Genomic DNA, 27,716 nt, shown 5'->3' on the forward strand with positions numbered 1-27,716 from the left:
ATAAAGGAGAGTTACAAATTAATGTATACATATTTCCCTGCCCACTAAGTTCTTGAAGAACAGGTCTCTTTCTCATGTTTCCAGTCCATCAATTGCTAGTGACCTGGGTCACTGTGTATTCTGTGTTATCCCTTGTACCCTTGGAGAAAGCTGCTTTAAAGCTAGTTCTACATCTTCCACGAGCTCTGCTGAGGAGTGTCTTGTTCTCTGCACTTGGTGTTGGTTCAGGGATGGTCACCTCTTTGCCTCTGCCTTCCTGTATCTGTGTTTGCAAGGTTTCCTCTGTGTTAGTGTGTTCAATTGCAGCAAGAAAGACAACAATGTCCCTTTGGTTCTGACAACTTCCTCTAGGGCTAGGATATGGTAGCCAGGACAAGCTATTGTCTGTGCTGATGGATGCTTCTTTTTAAGATAAAGTGGACAGATAGCTACTAAAAAATACAGCATCCTTCTTGGAAATATTTCTGATCAGTTATTATCTGATCAGTTATTATAAATACCTCATTGCAAATTACTTCATTTGTTTGCATTTATTTAAATACCTTAGTTTTTGGATCAATTCAAGGACAACTGTAGAAAGAAGAGTGTGAAAAAGGACAGCTTGTAAAGATAACTGTGTTTTTAAAAGACAGTTGTAAATTGGTGGTAATGTAACTATTTGAAGTCAGCGCTGACTGATAAAAAAACATTGTTTATATGTGTTTTGGTTTTTGTATAGAATGCTGTTTGTCTAAACCATCTCGATCTGTCTAAACCATCTCGATCTCAACTGGAATGTTCAAGAATATGGTTCTAATACTTAGAAAAACCCATGGCATAACCAAGAAAATAACATAAAGGATGTACACTCATTAGTCTTAATATTTGTATGTGACACTTGGGAACCATTTGGGTTACAACAGAATTAATTGGGGAGCTTTCAACCAAAAGCCTCTAGTGTTTTACCTCCCTATTTTAAAAAGTGGAAAAATAATCTTTGGTCATCCATATTTACAGAAGGGCATTCGAATTATCATTATGTAAATGAGATGATCTTGGAGTCATAAAAGCTAGAAGAAAGAAAAGACCTATTAGCTCACCTAGTCTGTCTCTCTGCAATGCAGGGTTGTTTTGTAGTTTTTAATGAGCCAGCCTATGGTGCTGAGGCCACATTTGAGCCCTGGGAGGTTATTCCAGGCTAATGGTAGTGCATGCTGATCATACGAAAATTTGTCTTTCTATTTCATTTCTCTTCCTTAATGTAACGGTGAGGTTTTTTTCCTATCCAATACTTGCTTTTAATCTGCTAAATTCTTTGTTGCTTTTTGTTGTATATATTCTACAGACACTTGTCAACTTTAGATTAACCATTTCACTTAAAGATGGAACTGTATTTATTTTGGTTACTTGATCTTTACAGCCTCCATCTACTCACATATCTCTGGTACCTGAAGCAGGATTGGAGGTTGGGTGCAAAGATGTTATTTTAATTTTTCCTGAATGTGTGTTTCCAAATATATTTTTCCTGCAATAATGTTTTTACCTTTTCCAGTATTCCTGCAAGTATCTAATCAAGATCTCGTTAGATATTTTGCATCTTTTTCTATATGAACAATATTTGAGAAAGAAATTATCTGTAGTGCCAAATGGGTGTTACAGCCTGGGAGAGGAATCCAGTGCAATTGTTGCTCTCGGTGTTACTGCTGGTCTTCCCAACATGAACTGCCTCAATGAATTGTTGCACCTCTAAGTCCACCTTGAAATAAATGGTCTTTGAACAGCCAGGCAATAAGGGTAACAAAAGTAACTTAAATCACAAAAGGATTTGTTCTTTTCGAGTATTCGTTTAAAAGTATAAGCGTGATCACATTAGTGCTATTAACACTGAAGACATGCTAAAAAATGCTTAGCTGGAGACCAGATTGTGAAAAGGACAACTGTCAGGCTAAATCTAAACTTTTGTTTGTATGTACCTATGCTTCCCTAGATGTTTAAAGGAGAGCTTCTGGAAATCTACACATTTCATAGTGTGATATATTTCACTTCTAAACACTAATCCCTCATCTGCCAGAGCCACACCAGCTCTTCTACCAGGTGCGTGGAGCAGCAGCAAGTGGGTTAGCAGTCTTGCTTCCTAAAAAGGCCTCTACAAGTGTTACCTTTGCAAAACTTGTGAAAAATACTTTGTGCCATTTACCCATAAGCCACAACTTCTGTGGTTCCACTCTCCTTCGTGAGTAGTTATATTCCTCCCTGGCCCTTTCAAACACACTCTTCAGTATCTCCTGGCCTTCTGTTTTACTTCCAAATTGGTGAACTTTTCAGTCTCTTGGGTTTGATTACTATAAGCTTTTAGTTGGTAAGGTGACATAAGTCTTCTTTTTTTCATATGTTACCTCAGTCTAGAGGATATTTCTATGACACCTGGTTGGTTAAGTTCATAGAAACTAGGATGACCATGTACGAGTCAGTGTACCAAAAAAGCCACAGTTCCCAGAAGCACCAAAAAAAGGTTGAATGGTGGTATGGATATATTAGTAATTCTGGCATACAGGCAATAGATAGGGGATGAAACAGAAGACTCAGTGAAGTAATAATAGCCAGTGAAGCTAATTGGTGTGCATAACAATAAATGTTCAGAAAAAGAAGCAGCACAGGTCATGTGTCAAACTGATGAATTAAATGGTAGAAGTTTTCTATCATGTTTTTCTTCATAGTAGGAACATGGGTGGTTAAAGCTATGTCATGTGATATTGGTAGAATAAACAGTTTACTACCTAAATATTTCATGTTGACTAAATGCAATTACTTACACTGAGAAACTATCAGAATCATTAGTGTTACTATTAAACAATTCTTGGAAAGTGGAGAAATGCCCACATACTGGAAAACTGCAGGTGATGTTTTTGTATTTAAGGGCAAAAGAGAGATAAACCTAGGGAATAAAACAATTAGCCTCAAATTATCACTGAGCTCTGTTTTAATGATGTTGAGCTTGAGGTCACGGCCAGATATTCCCAAGTAATGTTACAGAATGGTTAATGTAATACTCTGATTGTATGCTAATATCTAATTCTTCCTTTTTTGATTATGTTAGTGAGAATATTTTCAGAGAAATCCATTGTCTTTTTAAACAAAACATCATGTTACCTCAGTGAAGGCCCCTTGTAGTGTTTGTAGCATTTCAGGAGTAGGAACTTTGGACCTTAATGAATCTGAGAGGAAATCCCTAGATATTTTATTGGGGAAGAGAAAGGTCAGGGTTTTTAGACCACAGAAAGTAGATTATAAAGTGGTTTGGATTTGTGGGAGAGAAGAATGTGGGGTTTTTTTCTGACAGGTTGTCTTGTTATACACTAGGCACTTAACACTGAGAAGTAGCACTTTGGTTTCTAAGTGATTTCTAGGTGGCTGCACTGCTTTTGAAAGTGGGACTGTGAGTCAGTCCTGCAGCCATGCCACTGCCAGCTCATAAATTGCCACCTGTCCGCTAAGCTGTAGTTTCTACTGGTGTATGCTCATAGCCTCTCAAAATCTGAGGTAAGGCAGCTCAGTCTAGCCCTCTGACCAAAGTTTACAGTAAACCATATTACTTTCTATTTGTCATGGTCTGACAGTTCTTACCAGGAAAATTAGCCTGGCTCAGCTGGCAGGAGGTAAATGTTCTACATTCATTGTATGTCTGTCCTTGTTCTTAAGTTCTTAGTAGCTGAATTTATGAAGTGAACTTCGAAACTTCCCTCTAGTCTGTAAAGAGGACTTGGTATCTCAGAGGCCAATTTCTTCCGTTTTATGTCTAAAATCGGTGGCATGAGATGACTTTCTGGAGGTACAGATTATCTTGATTGGCTGTGGAAAACACCAACACACTTTCCAAGGCCAGATTAATTTGAGGATTTCCTGTGCTGATTTGAAGTGTTCCTTTGGGAAACACTGAGCATAACTGAAATACTTCATTGGTTTAGGGAAATCTATAGTTTATACTGCCAGAAAATGAAAGCTCTTTGTTTGGAAGGGCACTCCAAACAACGTCCCCAGAAGAGGAAGTGCCTAGTATTTCCTTCATTGGGTAACCACAGTGGCTGATTAAACAGCAAGTGGCCCTAATAGATTTTTGAAGGAAATCACTGGCATCATGTGTAACCAAAGTTACACATCTGTAACAGGAAAAATGGGGTCATCTGTGGGAATCAGAAAATGGATTTGGAGAATTGTAATGGAATTAGGAAAAGGAAAGTTATCTTCTGTTTCAAATGGAGCCTTGCATGTGTATTGTAAAAGTGCTTCAGACACAAGCTTCATTAAGTATACATTTCTATTCTTCCAGTAAAACAACAAATATTTCATTCACTCAACAATTTACATGATTTTAAATCTACAATTAAAAAAAAGCAATAAACCCTGAAGTTTGAAAAGGAAATTTTCAGAAAGAACTAAGAAGAATGCTTCATTAAAGACAAAAACATGGAACTAAAGAAACTAAAGCCCATACTTAGGGTGAAGAATTCAGGAGGCCATGGCCTTCTCTGAAAAAAATCAGTTTTGACTTTCATTGTGGTCATTAATGTTCATTATCTGGTGGAGCATATTTCATGTTTTACTTAACAAAATATGTATGACCCTAGAGTGTGCTGACATTTAATGTTCTGTAAGTATCATAAACTGAACTCTGACATCTTTCTACAGTACAACAACTTTCTTACTTTGTGCAATTGGTCTAGCTATGGTAATAACCAGTAATTTTGAACTGTACCTAGGTGAAGCATTTCTGCATGAATTGGTTTACACAGAGACTGCCCATTGTAGATAATTTGCATTAAATATATAGTGCTGTTTAAACTCATGTTGGTTACTTTAAAAAATTACTGCAGATACTAGAAAATTTGGAACAAGGCTTAGCTGAAGATGGAAGTATGACTAACATTACACAGGAGAACAGACAAGGTAGGTGTTCTTTAAACATTTTTTTCACAGACAGTGTATTTTTATTGCTTGCCTAAGTGTGCCAGAAGTTTTCACAAGACTGCCCCAGACTGGTTAAAATGGTAGTTTTGTAATCTTATAGCCTACTCAGCCTCTGAAATGATACACCTTGTACTACTTTCTGCTGGAATTAATTTCACAGTTTTGCCCTTGATCAAACTCGTGCAATAAATCAATTCTTTTCCTTACTTAGGAGAAACAACATGGCTGTTATCCTTTAGTGATGAATATATGTGTATTGCTACTGCAGCTAAATGGGTGTTTTATCTTAAGCCTTGGCTGACTGGCTCCTCTCAAACCTCATGTCTGGCATGCACTCAGTTTTTTCAGATTGAACTACCACGATACAGTGGCTACTCCGTCTTTAGGGTGCAGCTGCACAGATGGCTAAGTCTCATTGTAGCTGCATGCTACTTAGACTCCTGAAATAGCTAAGGCACTCTTTAGAGTAATATTTAGATTACAGCGTCGTTTTCATGATTTTATATCCAATTATGTTTTCTCCTGTTTTTTCTATCTCAATGATGTTTCTTCAATAGTATAGGGCAAATTGCTGAACAGAAAAGGGTGATCAGGACAAGTACTTTCTTTTTTTTCCTAACAGAATTTATACTAATGAGGTCATTTGAGTATTATTGAAAATTAGACAAGAGGAGACATTTTAGGCATTGCTGTGGGTTGTATGGACCACTTATGATGCCTAGAAAGTTCAAAACACACACCAAGAAAACAAAAAACTTTCTCCTTTAGCTGACAGTCTAAGGAATGTTACCAAGTTCTTTCTAGGAGACCATTCACACAGCCCGTGGAAAGTAGAAGTCTGGCTCTGAGATAGAATAGGCTGGATAGAGTTAATTGCAGAAAAAAATTATGAATAATTACTTAAAACTGTGTCTGTATGGAAGGGTGTAGACCTGTCTGAACTATTTTTCTACTTGGTCTTCAGTTTGACTGGATGTAAACATTGCTTTATTGTGTCACTGTAACTGATGTGATACATCTTCTGAATGCATCCTGTAATCATGAATACATGTGAACAGCATATATCATAAAGATATTTGCACATATAATGTCAAATGAATACATTTACTACTCTTCTCAAAAGGTTTAGGAAAAAGAGGAATAATCTTACATTGAAATAAGACACAGCACTTCATGAGATTCTGTTCTTTTCTCTCGTATCTAATGTTCTTTTGGCCTCTGTTCTCACACTTACTTTTCCCTGTTAGCACTTTCTGCCAGAATTTTCGTCCTTATCTCTGTTTCTTACAACTTCAAAACCAAGGTGTTGATTCCCTTTAAGGTACAAAGACTTATTTCCTAGCTGTATCATAATCCTGTGTCCTGTAGTCTGCCTTATTCATGAGTTACTGTCTCCTTGCTTTTCCTCTCTGCTTCTGCTTTAGAGCTCAGATGAGCTCAGGAGGAGGCATAGTTAGAAAAGCAACAGCTAGTAGTTATCAAGGGATGTGGCTGCAGAAAATTTGGAGAGATCTTTACATGTCTACAGTGCAGCTGCCTCTGGGTTTAAGACTGCCAAAAATCCCACGGGACCTTTGCAGAGGCTGTTGACTGCTGTTGTCTGGAGGTCAGCCAGGTCTGCTCCCTCTCTGCCGTCGTCTCTGCGTTTGGAGCTCCAGGAGGCTTAATAATGGGTTTGCTTTTTTCATCTGAGACTTGCTGAAGCAAACCTTATTAACTTTATGTGAAGACAGTCCCATAATTCATTATGGGGATTATGCTTAGCATGTAATTTCCATGCTGCTGATGTAAGAAGGTGCAGCACCAATCAACTTACCCTATTGACTACCAGGCATCTCTAGCCTGGAACAGAGCACCTCGTTTGCCAGTTTTTCAGCAGGCAGAGAGATTCAGCATTGCACCACTTGCCTGGTAACGCGTTCTGTAAGATGCCAATTTTGTAACTTCACAGTGCCTATTGAAATGAGTGGCACTGTGGAGTACAGAGCCCTTGATGAAAACAAGGAAAAGCAAATGCTTGGAGTGGAAGCACGACAACATGGACCTGCAGAGAGTGTTTCAGGCATCTCAGTAAAAGAGTGTTCTGCAGTTGGGTTTTGGTTTTGTTTACTGCTTTGCCGTGTTTTTTTAACCCCTTTCTGCCAGTCCTAAGAAGCCTCATCCCACAAAGCTACAGAATTTCCTGACCAGGTTCCTGTTCAGTTTATAGCACAGGCTGAAGATACCTGGTTTGCCTGCTTTGCAGTCCTTTTTTGAGAACTGTAGCTGGTGCTATCTGATTGTTAACATGAAACCTGGATGTCTCCGGTGTAGGAATCAGCATCTAATTTGTTGTCACCTAAGTCCTAAAAAAATGAATGTGATTACCAAACTTAGAGGACATGCAAAAAAGAAGATATTTACTTAAATGAAATAATGAAGGGCAATTATTTAATTATGTTGAGATTTTACAGATACCCACAAGGAAAGAAAAAAAGGACAACGTGTCATGAAGTATTTGTTCATGGTTTACAGTGTCGTCTCCATTAGCACTAGGGATGTGTGATCATGGGGGAATTCATAAAAAAAAACTAGGAGTAATGAATCATTGTAAGGTACAGTGGATGAAATACTGGGTTCAGTCTTGGACTCTACATTATAACCTTCTTTTTGACAAAGGTGATTTGAGAACAGTCATGGGTTGGATTTTTTTTCTTTTATTGTTGAAGAGGATGGAAGGAGTTTTCCTTTTTAGGAAAGGCAGTAGACATTTCACCAAGCTCTTCTTATTTGTAATGACTTCTTTGTGTGCTGAAAGAGTTATCTGTGCAATCTGCCATGCTTTCATCAGTGACTACATTAATGATACAAATGAGTGGTCTCAGTTATCACAATTTTATTGAAATAGCCTCTTCTCCCTTCCCCCCACTCTCTTTCAAATCATTACAGTGACCTTGACAGCTGATTGACTGAGATACATGTATTTTTCAAATGTATTAAGTGAATAGTCCTAGTGGGGTTTTTTTTTGAGGATTAGAGGAATATTTCTAGCATTCATCTATGGTACTGTAACACGAGAGAAAATAAGGGTCTGTGTGAACTGTTCTCTTACAACATTGAGAGTCTGTCTGCAAAGCAAGAGGGAGAAATCTGCTGCAGCTTTTAATGCCTGCAAGCTCCAGAAGAATAGGAAAAGCAGACAAGCTTGGCAGATTTTTTTCAGCATATCTCTCAGCCAGAGGCAAGCACAAACAGTCCCAGACTCAGACATTTCTCACTCTGCATTTTTTGGCTCTGAAATGACATTCTATCTGTGTTTGATTTTTTAATTTATCACATTTAATGCTGTAGATTACATGTTTTTAAACGGTTGCTCATTATCACTTGAATCCTTTTATGCACCTTTTGTTCTGATGTTGGAAAATGTGTGCCTTATTTCAGTGTTTAATATTTGGCCTGAGCTGAGAGCTGAGTGACTGTCTATTGCTCTGCATTGTTGCCTTGAGTGTGGTACCCAGAGCTGCTTGAGCAATTCCCTTGGAGAGATGCAGAATTCTCTGATGCTGCAGCAGGGCTGAGGAATAAAAATTCTAGGCTAAAACCCAGCGGTGTTAACAAGGGGGACCTTTCAAAATCGTAATTCATAGGACCAATAATTGATGGCAAGAAAGAACCTCTAATTTATTTGGGCAAATTCACAAGCTGCTCTTATTTTGCAGCCTCTGTTCAGCTGTGGAGGTCACGTCTGGGCCGGGTGATGTACTCCATGGCAAACTGTCTGCTAATGATGAAGGTACGTGGGTGGCAGAACTGCAGAGGTACCGTATGTTCCAGAATAGAGTGTCAGAGAAAATGCAAGTGAATTACTGGTGCTGAGATAAGGGAAGACTACCTGACAGTACATGAAGGTTTTGCTTAGTGAAGAATTAATTAGGCTTAATAATGTCTTATTTAATAGATAGCTATTTGCAGTAATGTTCTTTGGGAGCATATCTGTACTTATTTCTCTTCAAATCATCCTAGAGAACATGCAATAACAATACAGAATTTGCATTTTTAAATTGAATTTTTCAAACACTTAACTAAATGCTCTAATTAAAAGCAATTATGTGCTCTGCCTTTTTCAAACTGTGCACTAGGAATGTTGCTCTGTTTGTGAGGCTTAATAACACTGTAGCTTTTGTATCTGATAGAGATCCAGAACATCCAAATACATCCTCCCTTGTCAACTGATCTCAGTTGTAATATGTCTTCTTTCAAGTTTAAATCCTCACTAGTGGGTAGGGGTGGAAGAGAAAGCAATAAAAGCAAAAGTGACTAACTTTCACTGCTGGGGTTTTCTCCCTTGTTTCCTCCTTATGTTATTTTACCAATTGTACGCCTTTTGGTGCAACACTCTGAGCTTCTCCTTGTATTCAGGAAGTAGAAATAAAATTATTTCTGCCGATCACATTGTGGTCAGGAAAACAGGGGTGTTGCCATTCTTGCAGCAAACTGCTGTTATCCTGAGCTTAACTGTGCTTTACAAATCAATTAGCTGCAACAGCCTTGGAGCAGGATTGTCAGCAATAGAATCTTCACAGGCCAAGATTTGCACTTCTGGCTTCCTGCACTTTTATTGCCCAAGGTCATGCCAGACCTCATCCTCTGATGTTCACTGAGCTACTTCCCAAACAAGGCTCCATTCTTAATATTAGAATACCTCAAAAAAGTATGGAGTTTTTGGGGGGGTTTTTTTGGGTGGGGGGGGGACAGGGGGGTTTGGTTGTTTTGGGGGGGTTTGGGGGGTTTTTTTTGTTTTATTTTGTTTTTTGTTTTGTTTGGTTTTGTTGGGGTTTTTTTTAAATAGAAGAGCCAGTTATACAGTTTTACATGAAATGGAATATTCTTGTTATGAGAATTAAGGGAAACACATATTTGTTTTCATGATTATATTGTAATAAGAACATTTCTGTCTTGCATAAAAATAATTGTTCATTAAAACAATTTGTCTTTCGAAGTAGGTTCATGACATAGGTTCATTTCTTAAATCATTTTCTTTTTCAGTAAACAAGTGAAGAAAAGCATGAGCTGCTATCCCAAACAAAGAAGAATATATAAATAAAAAAATACTGATATGTATTTATACTTTACAATGTACATATACATATATATAATAGTATACAAAAGTACACTTTATTTTTTGCTCTGAATTCTTTTTTAACTCATGCACTGTTGTTTTTCATGTGTACACACCAATCTACATGCACACAGTTCTCACCTTCCCGTGGTTTGGTCTTGTTAGTGCTCTTTTCTTTGAGTAACAGAAATATATTTGTGAATACCAATTATCATCTTTTTGGAAGTTATATTTCAGAAATACTGTAGTTCAGATACTTCTTAAGACCAGTTGTATTTAGGGCCTATCTCGCAGCTGTTAAATTAGAAATTTATGGTTCACAATAACTTTCAAATTAACCACAATTGCATGTTAATAATTACTTCCATCTGAAATATGCATTTCAGTGCATTGGCTATAGGGCACTCGTGAGTCTTTCAGTTTTCAGGAATATCCCCAGATCATTCTAACATGTACTGTAGTCATCTTGTCCACCGTCTGGAGAATTCAGCATGAATCTATTCAGATTAGTTAACACGCTTTTGTAAGTTCTCCCAAGTACAATTATATTAATTTCAGACGGTTCCACCCTTTTCTGCTGTTCTATCATATACTTGGAAAACTGCATTTGTTCTTGTTCGAGTGTTTCAAGTGTATGGAATTTAAGAAAAAACTGATTTCATTCTCCAAGTCAGCACCATCTATTGCCATCTAGTGACCATTTACAATATTGCAACACTGTGCTTGATACACTCACCCAGGTACTGTTGGGTGATGGAATACCTTGGGCAAGTAGTTGATGATGATAATAATTTATTAAAGTAAAACTCTTTAACTTTGGTATGAAAAAAAACCCCAAAATATTGTCTTACTTTTACTGACCTCTTTCTTTGGCCAGAAAAACTACAGTAGTATTTAACAGGGAACAATCTTGTCAGGATTGACACTTGAAAATTTAAAAAAACCCACTTTGATTAGATGTTGGCCCTATAACTATTTAAATCTACTTTCATTATCCTCAACTTTTAATTTGGTTTCTTTCATGTCATATCTTTTTTGCATTACTTACCTGAATCAAAGAATTCTGTTTATGTAGTACAGTGATTTTTGCCTTTTTAAATATGCCTCATTTGTGTTGCATAGTTAAACACCTCCTTAAATTTTGAGATGGAGGGGTATATTATTTTGGAAGTAGTCAGTGAAACTAAAGTGATTCACTCAGACACAGGAAATCAGTCATGTCTCCTTCACCCTGGGAATGTCTTTCCTAGGTACTAAACTCTGCCTGCTGTGTCCCTTTATCCATGTGACCAGTGACAGTTTGGCGGCAGTTCAAGGCAGTCTTTCTTTCCTGTTCATCTCCCTTTCTTTGTATAACCTTTCTTAAATGGGTTCTGTCTTTTTTCTGTGCACCACTGCTGGACTTAACCAAATGACAAAGAAATGGTGGATAGAAGTTTTATCAACTGCTATCAAACAGCTTTCCTACTTTCCCATTTCCTGTGAACAAGGGACAATTCAAGGAAAGATGTAGAGATGCAGCAGGAGAGGAGAGGGAGTCTATGTAACCTCTCACTGTAGACTCCCAATTACAAGAACTACAGGCTTATGTCACTATGAAAGCATATCCTGAATATAGCAGCCTGAGGGGAATATTAATTTAACATACAGCTGATGAGGTGCATTGTTTCATTTCAAAAGTCTATCTGCAAAATGCCTGTCACTTCACTAAATCACCGTGGAACTGTCTTAAAAACTTTTCAAGTTCTTTTCATCTGAGCTGAAATCGCTTTTGACGTTATCTTACCAGACTTTTTTCTCTCTAAGGAATAAACACTTAAATGTTTTCCATATATATTACAAATGCACTCTAATTAAAGGCGCATTTTGTGCTTTTTAGTTTTCTTCAGTGTTGTGTTAGCTTTTCTAGAACTTGCTCTTCATAAAAGAAAAGCATTAGAATTTATTTTAATCTGGTTATAATACAATTAAAATGGTACCAAGAAGGAGGTAACAGCTTGTGCTAGTGACACAAGGGACTGATGCCTGAGGACTTTGGTTCCTCTATGATTTAAAGGAGAAAGACTGCATGAATCGCCATGTCTTTTGCCGGAATGCTGCAGTACAGCGCTCTGGATTCATAGTACTGTGAATCTCTGCTTTCATAACCCTTCCACAACTGCACTAGATAGAGAGGAAGGATAAATTAGTTATCCCTGTCCTCTCTCCCCAAAACAAAGTATTTATGGACTATCCACTCCTTGTAACTAAGATCTTTAGTCTAAGGTTTCTTGAACTTTCAGCGTTCTACACATCATGGTTATTTATGCTTATTTCTAATTAAGTACTTAAGGTGGTGATAAGGGAAATATGAAAATGTGTAAAGCAGTGACCATGAAGGGAAGTACAGTTGTACTGTGGTGCATTAAAGGAAAAACATACTCCAGCAAGTAGGTCTAGTGGCTTACTAGAACTATTTTCAATTATTATATGTAATGTTTACTTCAAATTTTCATAATAAAAGAGGTATTGAGTTATAAAACAATAGGCCAATTCTCATTCATGTCCTAAATAGTGTAACTTCAGACCTTCTGGGATTCTTTTACTAAGGTGTGGAAAACTGGAAGGCTCTTAATCTTTCCAAATTAAAGACCTTGACAATATGTCAGCCCCATCTCTAAGTCTTAAGATCACAAGCTGTAGTCATTGGGATTTTTACTGGCAGTACTTAATATGTTTTACTCCTCACAGCCACTCCTTGTATCAATCGAGAGTTCACTCCTCAGAGGTGGTGTGTATTTATCATTCCATCAGATAGTCTTTGTTATGTCACATTAGCAAAACTGAATAACAACAATCTTTACTAAGTGAGACCAAATATCATGTATTTTACAATGTGGTCCATCAGAAGGAACTGTCAGATAAGATGCCTCTCAAACTCATCACAGAATAGTATCATACTCTGTGACATATAGGATATTCAAGAAATCTCCTAATGCTTTCATCATAGTATAGGGAGAATAATAAATGCATATTAAACTCACTGTGGGATCCGTGGGTGACCACAGAATGAGGTTGTATTTAGAAGTGAGCCTAGATATGATATGTTTCACAGTTTCATCCTGTGGCCATCCTTGCTTTTGCCTTTGGACATATGTAATTTAGTCTCTTGTCATCGCCTGGAAGAAATGGGACATTTCACATATTCCTGTGACAGATACTGCAAGGCATGGGGTAGGTAAGATGTGATGTGCTATGCTGTTGTATGGGAAGAGGGTGCAGTGACCACCAACAGAGTGCCTAGACTCTTAATGTTCACCTCTGGTCTCACATTTCAGGAGCTGTCTGTATTTATGTACTTGTAGTTGTAATGCGTATGGTGTTGGAGATAAGGATAAGGAGTGCAGAAAAGGTGGAGGGTTTCTTTTCCTGACTAGGCCAAATCCATGGAGCCCCTGCAGCATGGACCTCTTAAGACTTGGTTGCTTGTTCTTACCGAGGCTGGCTGCTGTGTACACGAGGGAGCCTGTGCTGCTGTGATGGTGCAAACACTGCCCAGTCATGCAGCTTCTTGTGGCTGAGGCTTTTCTGCAGTCAGTTCATGCTAAGCTGTAAACTAAGCTGGCAGAAGCACTTTTCTATCATCTTGCGGCATGGTCTTCTGGGATTTGTTTCTGCGTCACTTTGGGGATGTGACTGCAGAGCCCCAGTCCCTCATGGTTGTGCTGTGCATCTTTGTTGTGTAACCAGAGCTTTAGAGTGTGCACAAGAGTGAGCACTGGGTAAGGGGCAGCTTTACACCACAGAATTTGATACAAGAAAATTATTTCTCCAGTGACCACATTTGATGCTTGAAGGGATAAAAATCACAGTAATAGACAATCCTTCAGATTTATTAGATTATACTCCTGGAAGAATTAATAGGTACTACAATCATGGCTGGGGTTCCTCTAAAGAGGACATCACAGGGTCCCTGTTCCAAGTTTTTTATGCCTGCCTAACACAGTCATACTCCATGATCAATTAAATCCTTTACTGAGAGTTGTTGCAATGAATATTGAAGTTTTCCTAAATAATAAATTTGTGAAAAAATTCATTCCTTATATCTAGTCTAAATCAACCCTCTTTTAATTTCAAACCATTACCCCTTGTCCTATCACAACAGGCCCTGATATATAAGCCCATTTCAGAGGCTGCAGTGAGGTCTCCCCAGAGCCTTTTCTTCTCCAGGCTGAACAACCCCAACTCTCTCAGCTTTCCTTCTTGAGAAATGTTCCAGCCCTCTGACCGTTTTTTGTTACCTTTCTCTGGACCTGCTCCAACATGTTCATGTGTTTCTTGTGCTGAGGACTTCAAAACTGGATAGAGGCATTACTCCTTTTAAGTGCATCCTCAGGAAAAGAAGTTCATTACACCTGGAGAACATTACTTCCTCAAACCAAGCAGATGAAAAAGAACAACCTTTACTAGTAGCTGTGATCACATTAGGGGAAGGTTAACCAAGTACTATAATTTGACTAAGAATAATGGTAGGGCAGAGAGTATCCCAAGGTGTCTGTGTAGTTTTGTAAGATTATTCTCCCTTGTCATCTGCTTTCTGATGCCCACCACAATTCTTGTATTAAGTTGAAGGGCAGAACTGTTGGGAAGCACAAAAGTGTTACAGCACAGAGAGTCCTCAGCCTTTGCTTGGCCTGTCCCTTGTAAGCAAAGGCAGGTGCTCTCTGCCTCTGCTCACGTTTCTCCAAGCTGCAGCAACTGAGGGTGGCACAGCCCTGGGTCAGTGGACGTTCCTACAGCCTCAGCACAGAGCATGGGCAGTGCCTCTCACCTCTGCCTGCCAGACCTTGTGGCCAGGATCTGAAGGCATGTCCTGTCAAGGTCATTGAACTACTGCAGTTCAGCCATGAATCAGCTGAACTGCAGGAAGCAGTCACATGGGCATTTCTTTCCAGAGGGAAATGGGACCCATTTGTTTAATCTTTTGTCACTGGTCCTTAGCTGGAGGGCATATTGGCATTCCATCTTGACCAGGCAGATCTCAACCTGCCCCCTGCCAGCATGACCTTCGTGCAGACATGATGTCACTTGCAAAAGCTTTCTGGAGATCAGAATCAGTCCTCCCCTCACTTAGTTTTAGCCCACATGCATTTTTTTATTTGGATTACCTGCTTTTATGCAGTAAAAAACCCAACAATTCAGGTGGAGGAAGGGAAAATGTCTTGTTTCCCTTGGTAGTAGTGCTAGTTTGTCATCTGAAGATGTGCAGGAATTGCAATTTCTGTCACGTGATGTTTTCCACAAGAGCATGTGCACAGGCACTTCACAAAGCTTTGGAATATAGTTTGTTAAACCATGTAAATTATACACATATTTGAAACATGAGAGATTTCTCAAGTATGTATACCCCCAGTCACACAGAAGATGCTTGACTTTCATCCTAAATCATAATCTAAGATGAAGAGTAAGTGTTCAGAGTTTTAGTTTGTGGCATTTAGCTACAAAAGGAATATGATCCTGTTAAAAAAAAATCCCCTGTGTATGCAGCTCCAGTATAACTGAGAAAAGACCAATGTAGTCAGCTACTAGTGCCTACAGTGATTGATAGAAATTCTGTCCCACTGGCGAGTTGCAAATACTTTAATTCTGTTGGAATATGTCTTTACAAAGTAGATGACACAAAGGCTGAAGTATTCTGAGCTTAAATACCTGATTGTATGCTTTTCACCCTTAGGACTATGTGCTGGCTGTAGATGCTTACCACTCTGTCATCAAATATTACCCACAGCAAGAGCCTCAGTTGCTGAGTGGAATTGGAAGGATTTTCCTTCAGGTATGCATTTTATTCTAAATTTGCTAGGTAATACTGCTGTTGATAGCTATGCAGAGAGTGATCATTGCATTTAAAACTAGCTGTTTTTGTAGGGCACATGTCAAATTGTAGAGGCAGTGGTCAGAACAAAAACCCTTCTACCATGTCATATTAGATACAATTAGGAAATATGAAGCGGCTACAGTATTAAAAGTGTATTAGTAAACAAAGAACATGCTGTAGAAAGTTTGCTAGTATTTTGTTTAAAAAGTGACATCCTGCTTTCCTTAAAACTAAGGGTAAAGCTCCCATTGACATCAGTGAGACAGAATTTCACTGAAAGTCTCATGTCTCACTGCCTCGGACTGCATGCAACTCTCAGTCACACTGTGTAACTGCTGTCTTAATCTAGAAAAAATTCAAGAGAGTCCTTCTTTTGTCAGGATCATATCCTTGAGAAGACAGGGCAGGGCACCTGAAAAGAAAAAAACAGTATATAGAAAAGTATAATAACTGTCCATGTACTGTATTTAATGATAAATAAAAACAGATGTATTTTTATTTTTTCATAAAATGAATGCATCTAAATAGCTATCTGATTTTTTAAATTTTTAGTGTCTCACAAGTTCTCTGCAGTTCTTTCATGTTTCTGATACTGATAATTCAAAATTCCCCTCTTTTGTCTACTTACTTTTATTATTAATGATAAATCTAATTTGGGATTGTCAAGTATTTATAAATGATCTTATTTGTGGCATTCTTGTAATAAAATTACATTGAAATTGAATAATTTACTCTTAATAGATAATTATTAACATTGCTTGCTTGAAATCATAGAATGTCATTCAAATTCAATCATGGATTTTCAGTTCTCAGCAGGAGCATGGTTTCACAATGTGTTAGACATGTCTGTCTTTGAAAGTCTCTAGTTTAAAGTGGATCTCCATCACTATGGAGCAGTTTTATGATATTGGCTGCGTGCATTAGTTATTACCTAAATAGGGAACATAATAATTATGTGTATTAAAGAATGGTAATGTAAATATGCAAAATACTGAAGGAAATATAAGTTACTAATACTTCTGGTCTTACTGGGAAAATGACTGGGTATGTTACTGGCACTGCCCTTCTGGCAATAGTGTCTGCCCTGATGTCACACCCAAAGTCGGTTTTTTCATTCCATTTGCTATGGAGAAATTTTCACTCCCTTGAGGAAAACATCTCCTAACTTACAGAATCATTTGAAATCACAGTGCTGGCTGTGACAACTGGCCGCCAGTTCTGAGGGATTTTACTGTCAGATCTGGACATAACAAAAGGGGTTATGAGAAGTCCTTGATATTTTCATGCAGTCTAGATGGAAGTTTGAAAGAAGATTATTTCTAAATGGAAATGTTTTCCTTTCTTCTAGCATCTTAAGGAGATATGGTTTTATTGCTTGGCTTGTTGTCCTTCTGTGACAAAATTTTCAGCTCTGTCTCGGGGGGTACTGGTGCAATAGATGCAAATTTTTGATATATTAAGAGAAATAGGCAGTGTCCAGGTAGTCAAAACCAAGCCATTTGAATTAAAGAAAGACAAATGTGTTGCAGTCCTGGGCATCATCATTTTGGTAAGATTACTCTAGGGTAACTGTGCACTGTTGACAAGGCAATCCCTGGAAAAAAAAAAAAAAAGACGTCTTGCAGGTAAAATAGAAAACCATTTTTTCATATTCACATGTCACAACTTCCGAAAAACAAGTCACATTCCAGTTGCTTATGAGTCACAGACACTGTTTGACAGTAGACAGCACACATGTGAAGCAAAGCAATAGAGTAGAATAAAGTGTAATTCAGGAGTTTAACAGAAGAAAATTGCAACCTTTTTCAACATGTAAAACTTTGCTTTATTTTGCTTTGATTTATTTTTTCTTAATTAAATTGAGCTAACTAGTCTAAGGTATCATGTCCTCTTTATCTTCACATGTAAGTGGAACATAAGGAGGTCTAGATCTGATGTATGGCCTTTTGCTGTTGCCTTGAAGGTGGGAAATGATAATTACAGAAGTGCAGAATGGAGGAAAAGACACACTATCACAAAGGAATTTTCATAAGGACTGTAATTCTTTTAGCAGTCACCTGACCTGTAAAACAGAAATTCACATGAAATAGAGAAATATTGAATACATTTTAGTCTGTAGGATTATATTGTGTAGCTCTTGCTGGCTGACCTGTCCAAAATTTCCATTTGAATAAGTACATTAAGAAAAAATTTTAAAAGCTGCCTGACCTTGCCCTCTGCAACAAATTGCTGCAAAACTGAGTCAAAAGCAATAAAAAATTTCTAGAAGAAAAATAATCTTGGTTTCCAGACAAAAAACAAAGTTAAGCACATAGTCTGTGGGAGGGTCCTTGTTAAAAAATATGATTATTTGAGGTTAACCATAGAATCTTCATTTTTATTTGATGTGCTAATTATTTTTAGGTACTGGTCATACTTCTGAACTAAGTTGATAAAGTGATAAGTGAATAAGTAATAAAGACCACTTGTTTAAATTACTTTAATGACTAATTAAAACTAGTTATTTCTTTTAAATGATCTTTCCCACCAAAAAAAATTTAAAAAGTAAACTGTTTCCTCTCTGTGCGAAAAATGAGATTTAAGAGTTTGACATGTTTGCTGAGAAGATACAAGATGCTGCTAAGAAATCTGAACTATTCATGATCACAAATACAGTGTGATTAATATCAAAGCATACTGGATTTGGACTCATCAAGCTCTCAGGAGAGCAGACTGGTAGCTTGCTTTAGAAATTGATTGTTCTCATAGTTAAGGGATTCCCAGGCTAAAAATACGCGAGGACAGATTCATTTACACTTTGCCAGCATTTTCCTCTAGTTAAATGTAATTATTTTCTTGGTGTTTTATATCTTTAGTAGGATTTATAGAGAGAAATTGTATCCTTTGTCGTTATAACTGAATGAACGGTATTTTAGAATGAATAATATTTGTTTTGTGTTGAGTCCACTTATATAACATCTGGGAGAAATGCATCTGTTCCATTAGAAAAGACTATTAATGGGTATTCCAGAAATGCTTGGTAGATGGACAGTTACATCTTTGACTGCAGTATTCAATTGGATCATCTCCTAAATGTAAAGAAGAATAATTTCCTTATGTTGACAAAATCTTGTGGTTAGAGGTGAAGCAGTACCTGTTATATTACTGGTGTTAGGGCTTTGGGTACTGCCACGGTGATATTCCCATAAGCAAATAGGGAAGAAATGTAGATGGAGCCATCAGATGGATGAATGTTTGCTGTCTCTGAAAAGTGCAATTGGAAAGTCATTTGGTGATGACTAGAAGGATTTGCTAGATGATCTTTTCCACAAGGATTTCATTCGGGTTTGTAGTGTTTGTAATTTTTGGTTAGGTTGTACTTCTGTGATGAAATGTGAAGCATGCTTGTGAAATGTACAGATTATGCCAAGCTGGGAGTGGTGCAGACACTATGAAGGGAAAGATCAGAATGCAAAATAATCTTGACAAGTTGAGAAGCTGCAGTGTTAAATTGGCTGTGATTCAAACAGCAAAGGCAAAATGCTACCGAAGACTGGGAGTAATGCACAAATACAAAATGAGAAGCAACAACAAGCCTATTTCCTGTAGAAAGGAAATAGGCTGAGAGTAAGAGAACTACACAAGGGTAAACAAATTGGACTTCCAAATACTTGGGTAAAAGCAAAATTCATATTCATGTGTGAAACATAAAGTGATTTCTGCTTCTCAGTGCTGGTGAGATCATTTGGATTGTGGATTCTTACGTGGGCACTCAGGGAGGATGTGAAGTAACAGGAGAGAGTTCAGAGAATCCAGAAAGCATTATCTGTGAGAAAGGGATAAACACTGCTTTCCCTGAAAATTGATTCTCATTCTATAAGGAGAAGAAAACTTTTTCAAGTATGCAAAAGACTGTAAAAAAAGAGGAGTTGTACTGTCTCCCCTACCACTATGGAGAGGACAAAAAGCTAAGGGTAAAAGGTGCAATAAGATAGAAGGTATTTTGTAATGCTAGGGCAATTTAAGAATTCTGGATTAAGTTTCCTAGTAAGACTCAGATATGTGATATCCACCATCTGAGAGCATTAAGGAGAGTTCAACACATTTGTCACAAACATTTTTCATAGTGTTCTTAAACAAATGGGTTGTCTTTTGAGGATCCCCTTGAATCTCCTCACCTGAGGACTGCCTGGTTTCCATGGCTTTATGCTTCTGAACTCATTTAATTTTACTCCTTTTGATAGATTCTGATAGATTGATTTTACTCAGTAGTAAGTTTCCGTCTTCTTCCATCTCTCCAGCCTGAAAAATATGCTGCTAACTTATTTTCCAAATAAGTGGCCTTCTTTAAGTACTTTTTTCATCTCAAAGAACAATGTATGTGACACACCTTTAGGTTGAAATACCGCTTCCTTTTTAGAAATCCCCTTCCCCATTCCACCCCCCCATCAAATCTGTACTTCTTTATGTCAGTTTTCAAATCTCTCATTCCTTTATCCTGCTCAACTCACTCTTTGGTGGTTTTTTAATCTGCCCATGGACCATCTTCCCAATATCCTCAGTGTCTCATTGTACTGGAGTTGTTTTCTGACATGTGCTGTGATGCACTAAAGCCATCCTGTGGCCCCTGGCTGCGACCCAGAGGCTGTGGGTTAACCAGGTGTGGGTCGTGTGCTACCTACAAGGCCACTGGTGTCTGTCTTCCCTTCCTGTGGACTAACATCCCATCTCATTGGAAATAACTCTGACCTTTTCTCATTTTCAGCTACTTTCTTGAACTGTGGAGTTACAACAGAGGAGCTAAATGAGGATATGGGGCCTTCCTGCCCTACAGTCCAGAGTGCTCCACAGGCCCCCCCCCCCCAGCTGAGAAACTGCTTTGGGCAAACTGCACATGCTTTTGGGGTGCTTTTCATGACTTTAATGTGGCTCTTCAAATACATTGTTTGGTAACAGGTGTTACCCAATCACCTTGGTGTAAAGAGATTGATAATGGACCTTGATACATTATGTATGTTTTTGTGTCCTTATAATCAGGATGTAGCTCTTTTCTTCTTACAGTGGTAACTTACTTATGATTTTTCTGTCTAGATTGGAGACATAAAAACTGCAGAAAAATATTTTCAAGATGTTGAGAAAGTGACTCACAAATTGGATGGACTACAGAGCCAAATTATGGTTTTAATGAACAGGTAGATAATTTAATAGCTAAATAAAACTTCTAAAAATGCAGTTCTAAAAGTATGCAGGTGATCATTAAACTACCCTTGAGACAATCCTGTTCTCTTTCTCTCTTTTATGGGACTTCATCTGTCATAAGTGAAACTGAATGGCATGCAGACTCAGGAGATCTGTATTCCTTGGTACAGTTGTATTATCCTGCGTTGAAATTGTGATTTTTCAGTTGATTTTACAAAGCTTTTTCTCATTCTTTCAGGCACTGCATATTTTCACTGGTTCTTTTTCAATATACATTTGCATAAATAACTCTTAGGAGAGGAGAAGTTACTTTGGGCAGTCATCCTACAGTCAGATCTGCCAGGAAAATACCACCAGTAGCTTCAAAGGATGCTCGAATGCACTGTTCTAAATCAAACTGTGTGATGGGGGGGACTCACTTTGCAATGGTTATCACATTGGCTTAATATATTTAGAAGATACTATTCAAAAGTTCTTGAAAATTGTATAGCTGATTTCATGAAGAGAAATAATTCTGGGAAGAGAGTATCTGCATTTAAATTAATAAAAACACAATGAAGACTTGCTTTCATAGGCAGAAAATATAATAGCTGAGTAATCCAAGTTGTCATTCCATTTGTCTGTAAATCAGCGTCTCCTTCACACTGTGAAGAACAAATGTCAGAAACTCTCACATCTGTAACTGGAAAAATAAAAAATTGTGTCCATTCTTTTTTAAATGTATTATTACCTTGGGTTTTTGAGAACTCATTTATATGTCACTTACTTTCTAGAGCATTTCTCCACCTTGGTCAGAATAATTTTGCAGAAGCTCATCGATTTTTCACAGAAATTTTAAGGATCGACTCATCAAATGCTGTGGTAAATCTTCAAATTGCTACATATATAATGAACATCTAAATTATTCTCGTAATACTTCATGCATGGATTTAATTAGTACCCAGAGTATGCTCAGAACTTTACAGAAAAATGGGATGTGGCATGTGTGCCAAAAGGTTTTCAGTATACACAAGGATAAGGTGGAAAATGGGATTGGAAATTAAGAACCAGTCTGTATGAAGGGCATGAATACTTAGGCATGCATGTAGAAATTCCGAGACACTCTTCTTTTATGGGATCTTTGCAAAAGCACTTTTTTTTGCACTCACTGTTTTTAGTATAGACTTGCATGTCAGAAAAAGAAACATCAGCTGCCAACATGTATAAAATTAACTTGATTTCACACAACATTGAAAGGATATTGTAATTTCAAACATGACATTTTTAGCATGTTGCATGTCAGAACCTTGTGTTCCTGTCACAAGCTGAGATCAAAGAGCTGTTCATTTACCTTTGGGTTTCCTACACCTGGCAGTTTTCAGTGCATGGTCACGTAAGAGTGCTCCTGAGAAGTCAGACATCTTACCCCCAATAATCTGTTCCAAGGCCATTTACCCATTTTGTGTGGTAAGGAAAATGGAACCTGACTTGATAATTTGTGATCTATTTAAAGTGCCCTATCTACTGGATTTACATGAAGTCAGTTGTAGTTGCCTTTGTGATAAGAAAGTATCTTCCTGTTGCTTATGAGGACATGTAAGCCAGAGAGAGAGAAAAACACTTCTGAAAATATAGTGAAGTAATTAAAAAAGAAAATCTATGAAAATGTCTGCATGTAAAGGCTTACGTGGTTTCTGAAATTTGTTTCGCTTGGCTTTCAGAATTAACTGACTAATGTCCTATACTATTTATATTTCATTTTAAAGTCTGTCTTTTAGAGTTTCAGCTAACTTCTAAGTCAGCAGGTGCTACTGGCAGAGGGTAAATCTTGAGAATTATAAGAAGAAAAGGATGGTATTTTATAATTGATAATGTATTTTAGTTTTGCACACACATGCAGAATAGATGCTAGACTTCTTCTTTTCCTTCTCTCTCATCACTTGTTAATGCATACATATATATATATTTCTAAACACACTATTTATTTACAATGTTTTTCACTAGGCTAACAACAATGCTGCTGTTTGTCTTCTTTACCTGGGGAAACTGAAGGATTCCCTCAGGCAGTTGGAAGGAATGGTTCAGCAGGACCCTCAACACTACCTGCACGAGAGTGTCCTCTTCAACCTGACTACAATGTATGAACTGGAGTCATCTCGCAGTATGCAGAAGAAGCAGGCACTTCTAGAGGCTGTAGCTATCAAAGAGGGCGATAGCTTTAATACTCAGTGTCTCAAGTTAGGATAGATCATTTCCAGCTAATTTTTTAAATCAGCAAGGCTGATTTTTTAAATTGTACATACTCTCACTAATGTGTAAATGTGAAATAAAATCTATTCAATAATGAATATTCAGTGGCATTACTACCGAACCTGTCATCACTAACAGGCCTTTGTCATTGCAAAGACTTTGTGCTGACTTTGACCCAGCTTCATCCCTACAGGTGTGTTACTGTTCAGTTACTCCTCATTACAGTGCACTGTAAGATAGATATATATACACATATATGTGTATATATATAGATTCTTTTTTGAAAAAAACTGAACTTAACCTTCTATTGTCTTGGTGATTTTTCAGTAGTCAATGAGCAAGCCACATGAGCTTATTTCATCAGCTAGAAGTTATTGACAATATCAGTATGTGTTGTACAGAAAGAAAGTTTTGAATGCACCTCTCCTCATTTGCTTCTATGGTGTGTGCTTCATTTTGTCCCCATCAGACTCCTGAATATTACACCTTTGTGTGTCCGTGGCTGTCAGAGGAGGCTGCTTGATAACCACCATTCAGAGTCACAGCATGGCTGAGGTTGGGAGGAACTGCTGGAGGCCGTCTGGTCCAAGTCCCAGCAGCACAGGGATGTGTCCAAGTGCATGTGAGGGAGTCATACACTCCTGCACAGTATCAGCTTCCCACAGTATGAGGACTATACTAAATGGTCTCCCTGTACTTCCTTGGTTTTGTGTTACTGTTAAATCTTTTGGATTAAAACACATGAATTCTGCAAAGCTACTCCACTCTGGCATTCTGCTGGGTGGAGAAAGGAGCACTGCCTGTTGGGAGTGGAAACAATGGATTTCAGTTCAGTTCTCCCATTATCAAGCAAAAACACAGAGCATGAAGTATTTCCCAGGGAAAACGATGCAGAGCCTGAGCCAGAGGTATCTAAGGGTTAGGCCAGACAGCATGGAAGCAAATGGGGTTCAGGACACAAGGCAGTTAGCAGTATTGCAGCAGTATCAGCATACACTGATTTTGGCATCCCTCAGAACACAGATTTTTGGAATCACAGTAGCACTGTGATACTAGTGTATTTTACATCTCTGCCCACATTTCTGCCGTCATCTGTATCGTAAAGATTCAATGCAGATACTCCCACTCATACATGAACACAATGTATGTATCTTCATGGGGAGGTTTTATTGTTTTGAGATTTAATGCTTAGCAATTGAACTGGTTTCTTGTCATAAATCACTGCCATGGGACAATTCTCCGTGTTACATTTTTTAATACCATATCCATCAATTAATTCTCACTCCCTTTAAATACCTCCACCTGTATTTTTAAGTAACCAATAACTCATTTTTATGCTTGTCCATCTGGAGATACTGTACAGGGGCCAAACAGTTACCCTCAAAAATCAGGTTGTTTGAAAACTTCTGCAGTCTAGACATGCAGAGACATAAGGATGCTGCAAAGTCACTGGTCACCTGAAAAGACATAAGCCTACAGCTTATACAGAAACAGAACTTGCTCCATTTTTATAGTATACTTCTGTTTGAAAAGCCATACTTGTACACTGAAACAACAACTAGTTGTGTACCAATCAACTGAAAATTAAAGTATCTGGGATTTCTGGTTCTGACTTAGCCTCCAAGTTGAACATCTGGATCTGAATTAAACCTGTACAACACCTGGGTAGACTTGTCCTTAGGTACCACTACCAAACTCAAGAATTAAATAATCAGCACCACCTGCTTCAGCTGGGCCTAAACACCATTTACATAACTAGAGTGAGTATTAAAATAGTAAATTAAAAGTAGTTATATAGGCATTATGCTATATGAGATTTTACATTTGTTTTAATTGCTGATAGGATTTTAGACAAGGTTTAACAATAAGTGGACAGATTCTCAGTTTACATTGGTAACTGAGTTGAAATCACTGTCATTTTCATTTTGTTACAGCTGTTAATCTGATCAGGTATGTTACTCCCTGTGCTCATTTTTTATTCTAGTAGTATATTTTCTATAGGTCATAAAGGTTCCTTTTCTTGGGTGTGGGGTTTCTTTGGAGATTAAAAGAACTCCTTGCATGTGACAACCATTGTTGTCAAAGACACTGAGAGCAGTGAACAGGACATGTGATAAGGACAAGGGTTTAACAGGTTTACCAGGACATGTAGTAATAGGGGAAGGGGCAACAGTTTTAAGCTAAAAGAGGGTAGGTTTAGCTTGGATATAAAGAAAATACTATTCTTGGTGTGGCACTGAAGTAGTTTGCCCAGAGAGACTCCCCATCCTTGGATGCATTCAAAACAAAGGCTGGATGGGTTTTAAGCAACATGTTCTAGTGGAAGGTGTCTATGCCCTTGGAGAGGGTTGAATTAGATGAGGTTCAAAGGTCCTTTCCAACCCAAGCTATCTGTAATTCCCATTAAATTTTTTACAGTAATCTGTAAAAGAATACAAAAGAGATTCACACACATTCAGCTGAAGTGTTATGTTGTACTGTTGTATTGTTGTAGTGTTGCCTGTGCTTTCAGGAATCGTCATTTCTCTGTTCCAATGCTAAGTGAAAGTAGCATGATCAGCAGCAGCAGCATGCTGAAGCCACTTGCCTCTTTACAACTGCAGTAAAAAGCTTCCTTTTTGGTTCTGTAGTGCCTGATACTGCACATGTAAATGACAGTCTGTATTCTGATCAGCAGAGAATAAAAATTTATTATCCTAGTCAGAGTCCAATAATCATTATAGAAGAAACACTCCGAAAACAAAATCTCCTGTTCTCCAAATTTCTCTACATTCTGTGTGTATTACTACATAGGTCTTACTTCAGCATGTTTGCTGTGTTCTTATTAGCAGAAGCTTTTACTCAGATAAAAATGCTGTTAGAAGAGACTTGGACTGGGTGACCTCTAAGCTCAGCGAGCCATTAAACAAGTGACATCCTGGTAGACTTGCAGAATAATTAAAATTTAAATGCAAAGGCATATTATCACTGCTGGATGTATGCAAATTGTTAACTGTTTATGAAATGCAGGCAAGACTCAATGTCACTTTATGGTTTGGATGTGACATACATACAAGTTAAGTGTTTGACTTCCCTAAATTCTGCCCGTTATACATCTGAATGCTCTATATGATGTTAAAACATTAAAGCTAAGGACAAACTTTGTCCTCAAAACATTAATTACACCAGGCAATCCTGTTAAATTCAATGAATTCAGCTGAATTTAATGAGGGTTCCTGGTGTAAATGAGGGCAGAGCTCAGTTCTAAAACACAGCATGCATATGTCATCTGGCTAAGTGAGAAAAGCTGTGGAAAGCAGAGCCTGAATGCACTGATTGTTGTATTCAAATCTTAAGGCTTAATGTTCCTTAACAGAAGTTTTGCATTTAAATTCCCACTTTTGTTAAAAGAGGAGAAAAGAAGCTGTACTTCAGACATTTAGATAATTACTGTATGCAGAGACTCAAAAGAACTTAACCATCTCTCTGGCATTTCTGATACCTAACTGCAGTTCAGGTGAATATGGCATCCCCTCACCAGCTGGTCACTGACATTTTCCTGGTGCCTCAGTCCAGTTTTTAGACTGGACACATTGAGTGTTCCCCAAAGGCGTGTGCAGACATGCCTGAAATTCCACAATGGAGTTCAGCCAGTCTACTGGAAAAGATGGTCATTCCTTCACCTACCCCATCCTTCATGTCAGCAGGAGCGCTCTGCACAAGCTGGATGAGCTCATTGGAAGAACTCACCCAGCCAGCTAACACCCTCTTCAGATACATCTTCATCCTGAGACTTTCAACATAAGGATGTGCTGGGAATTACCACGCTGCCTGGGTAAGCTGCTGAGTTTTCTGAGGTACACAGACAGCCCCTTCGTGAAGCCTTTGCTGCAGGTGTTTTTGCAAATCCAGTCAGAGGGGGAGAAGTGGGGAATGATCTTTGTTCACAGCTATGTCTCTCATTTGTATGTCAGCTGATGTGCTTAACCACGTGCTGGAACCATCTGCAAGAGGAGTGCAGGATGTGTGGTACTGCCATCACCAGCTGCAGCGAGAAATACACATTCACTTGCTGCTTCACTTGCAACCAAGCAACATGTCAAAATGGGGCTGAAGCATCAGATACAGATATAAATGTATTTCAGACAGGCAGAACCACACCAGGCAGGGTCAACTTCTCTGAGGTTGCTCAGGTAGCAACCTGTGTTGCTGCTGTCCTGAGCAGAGGCCAGGGAAATTAATGGTGTTGAAACAAAGTGAGTTTATCCAGTAGTTCACACCTACTAGAGTTCAAAGGAAGATGCCATCCACGTCTTCCATCGTGCTTTTTACCCCCTTAACTAAACATTAAGGAATTATCTTACCAGTGAGGTACCTTACAATGTAGGAACCTGCACAGAGTTTCTGGCATTTGAACAGCAGTTCTGTGGTGCT

At 38.1% G+C, this 27,716-nt stretch overlaps 1 protein-coding gene across 1 annotated transcript in view; it reads left to right on the plus strand.

Annotated features, from left to right (window-relative positions):
- Positions 1-23,401, plus strand: part of TRAPPC12 (trafficking protein particle complex subunit 12) — a 49,762-nt gene extending 26,361 nt beyond the window's left edge. The window contains exons 7-12 of the mRNA XM_066179862.1: positions 4,851-4,923; positions 8,643-8,716; positions 15,756-15,854; positions 20,967-21,067; positions 21,848-21,935; positions 23,058-23,401. Of these exons, the coding sequence (XP_066035959.1) occupies positions 4,851-4,923; positions 8,643-8,716; positions 15,756-15,854; positions 20,967-21,067; positions 21,848-21,935; positions 23,058-23,300 (678 nt within the window). The 3' untranslated portion in view covers positions 23,301-23,401. The remainder of the gene's footprint in view (positions 1-4,850; positions 4,924-8,642; positions 8,717-15,755; positions 15,855-20,966; positions 21,068-21,847; positions 21,936-23,057) is intronic.
- Positions 23,402-27,716: the final 4,315 nt, after the last annotated feature.

The sequence above is a fragment of the Chamaea fasciata genome, unplaced genomic scaffold, assembly GCF_029207755.1.
Source record: "Chamaea fasciata isolate MVZ Bird 193981 ecotype frontalis unplaced genomic scaffold, bChaFas1.0.hap1 SCAF_3, whole genome shotgun sequence".
Lineage (NCBI taxonomy): Eukaryota > Metazoa > Chordata > Aves > Passeriformes > Sylviidae > Chamaea > Chamaea fasciata.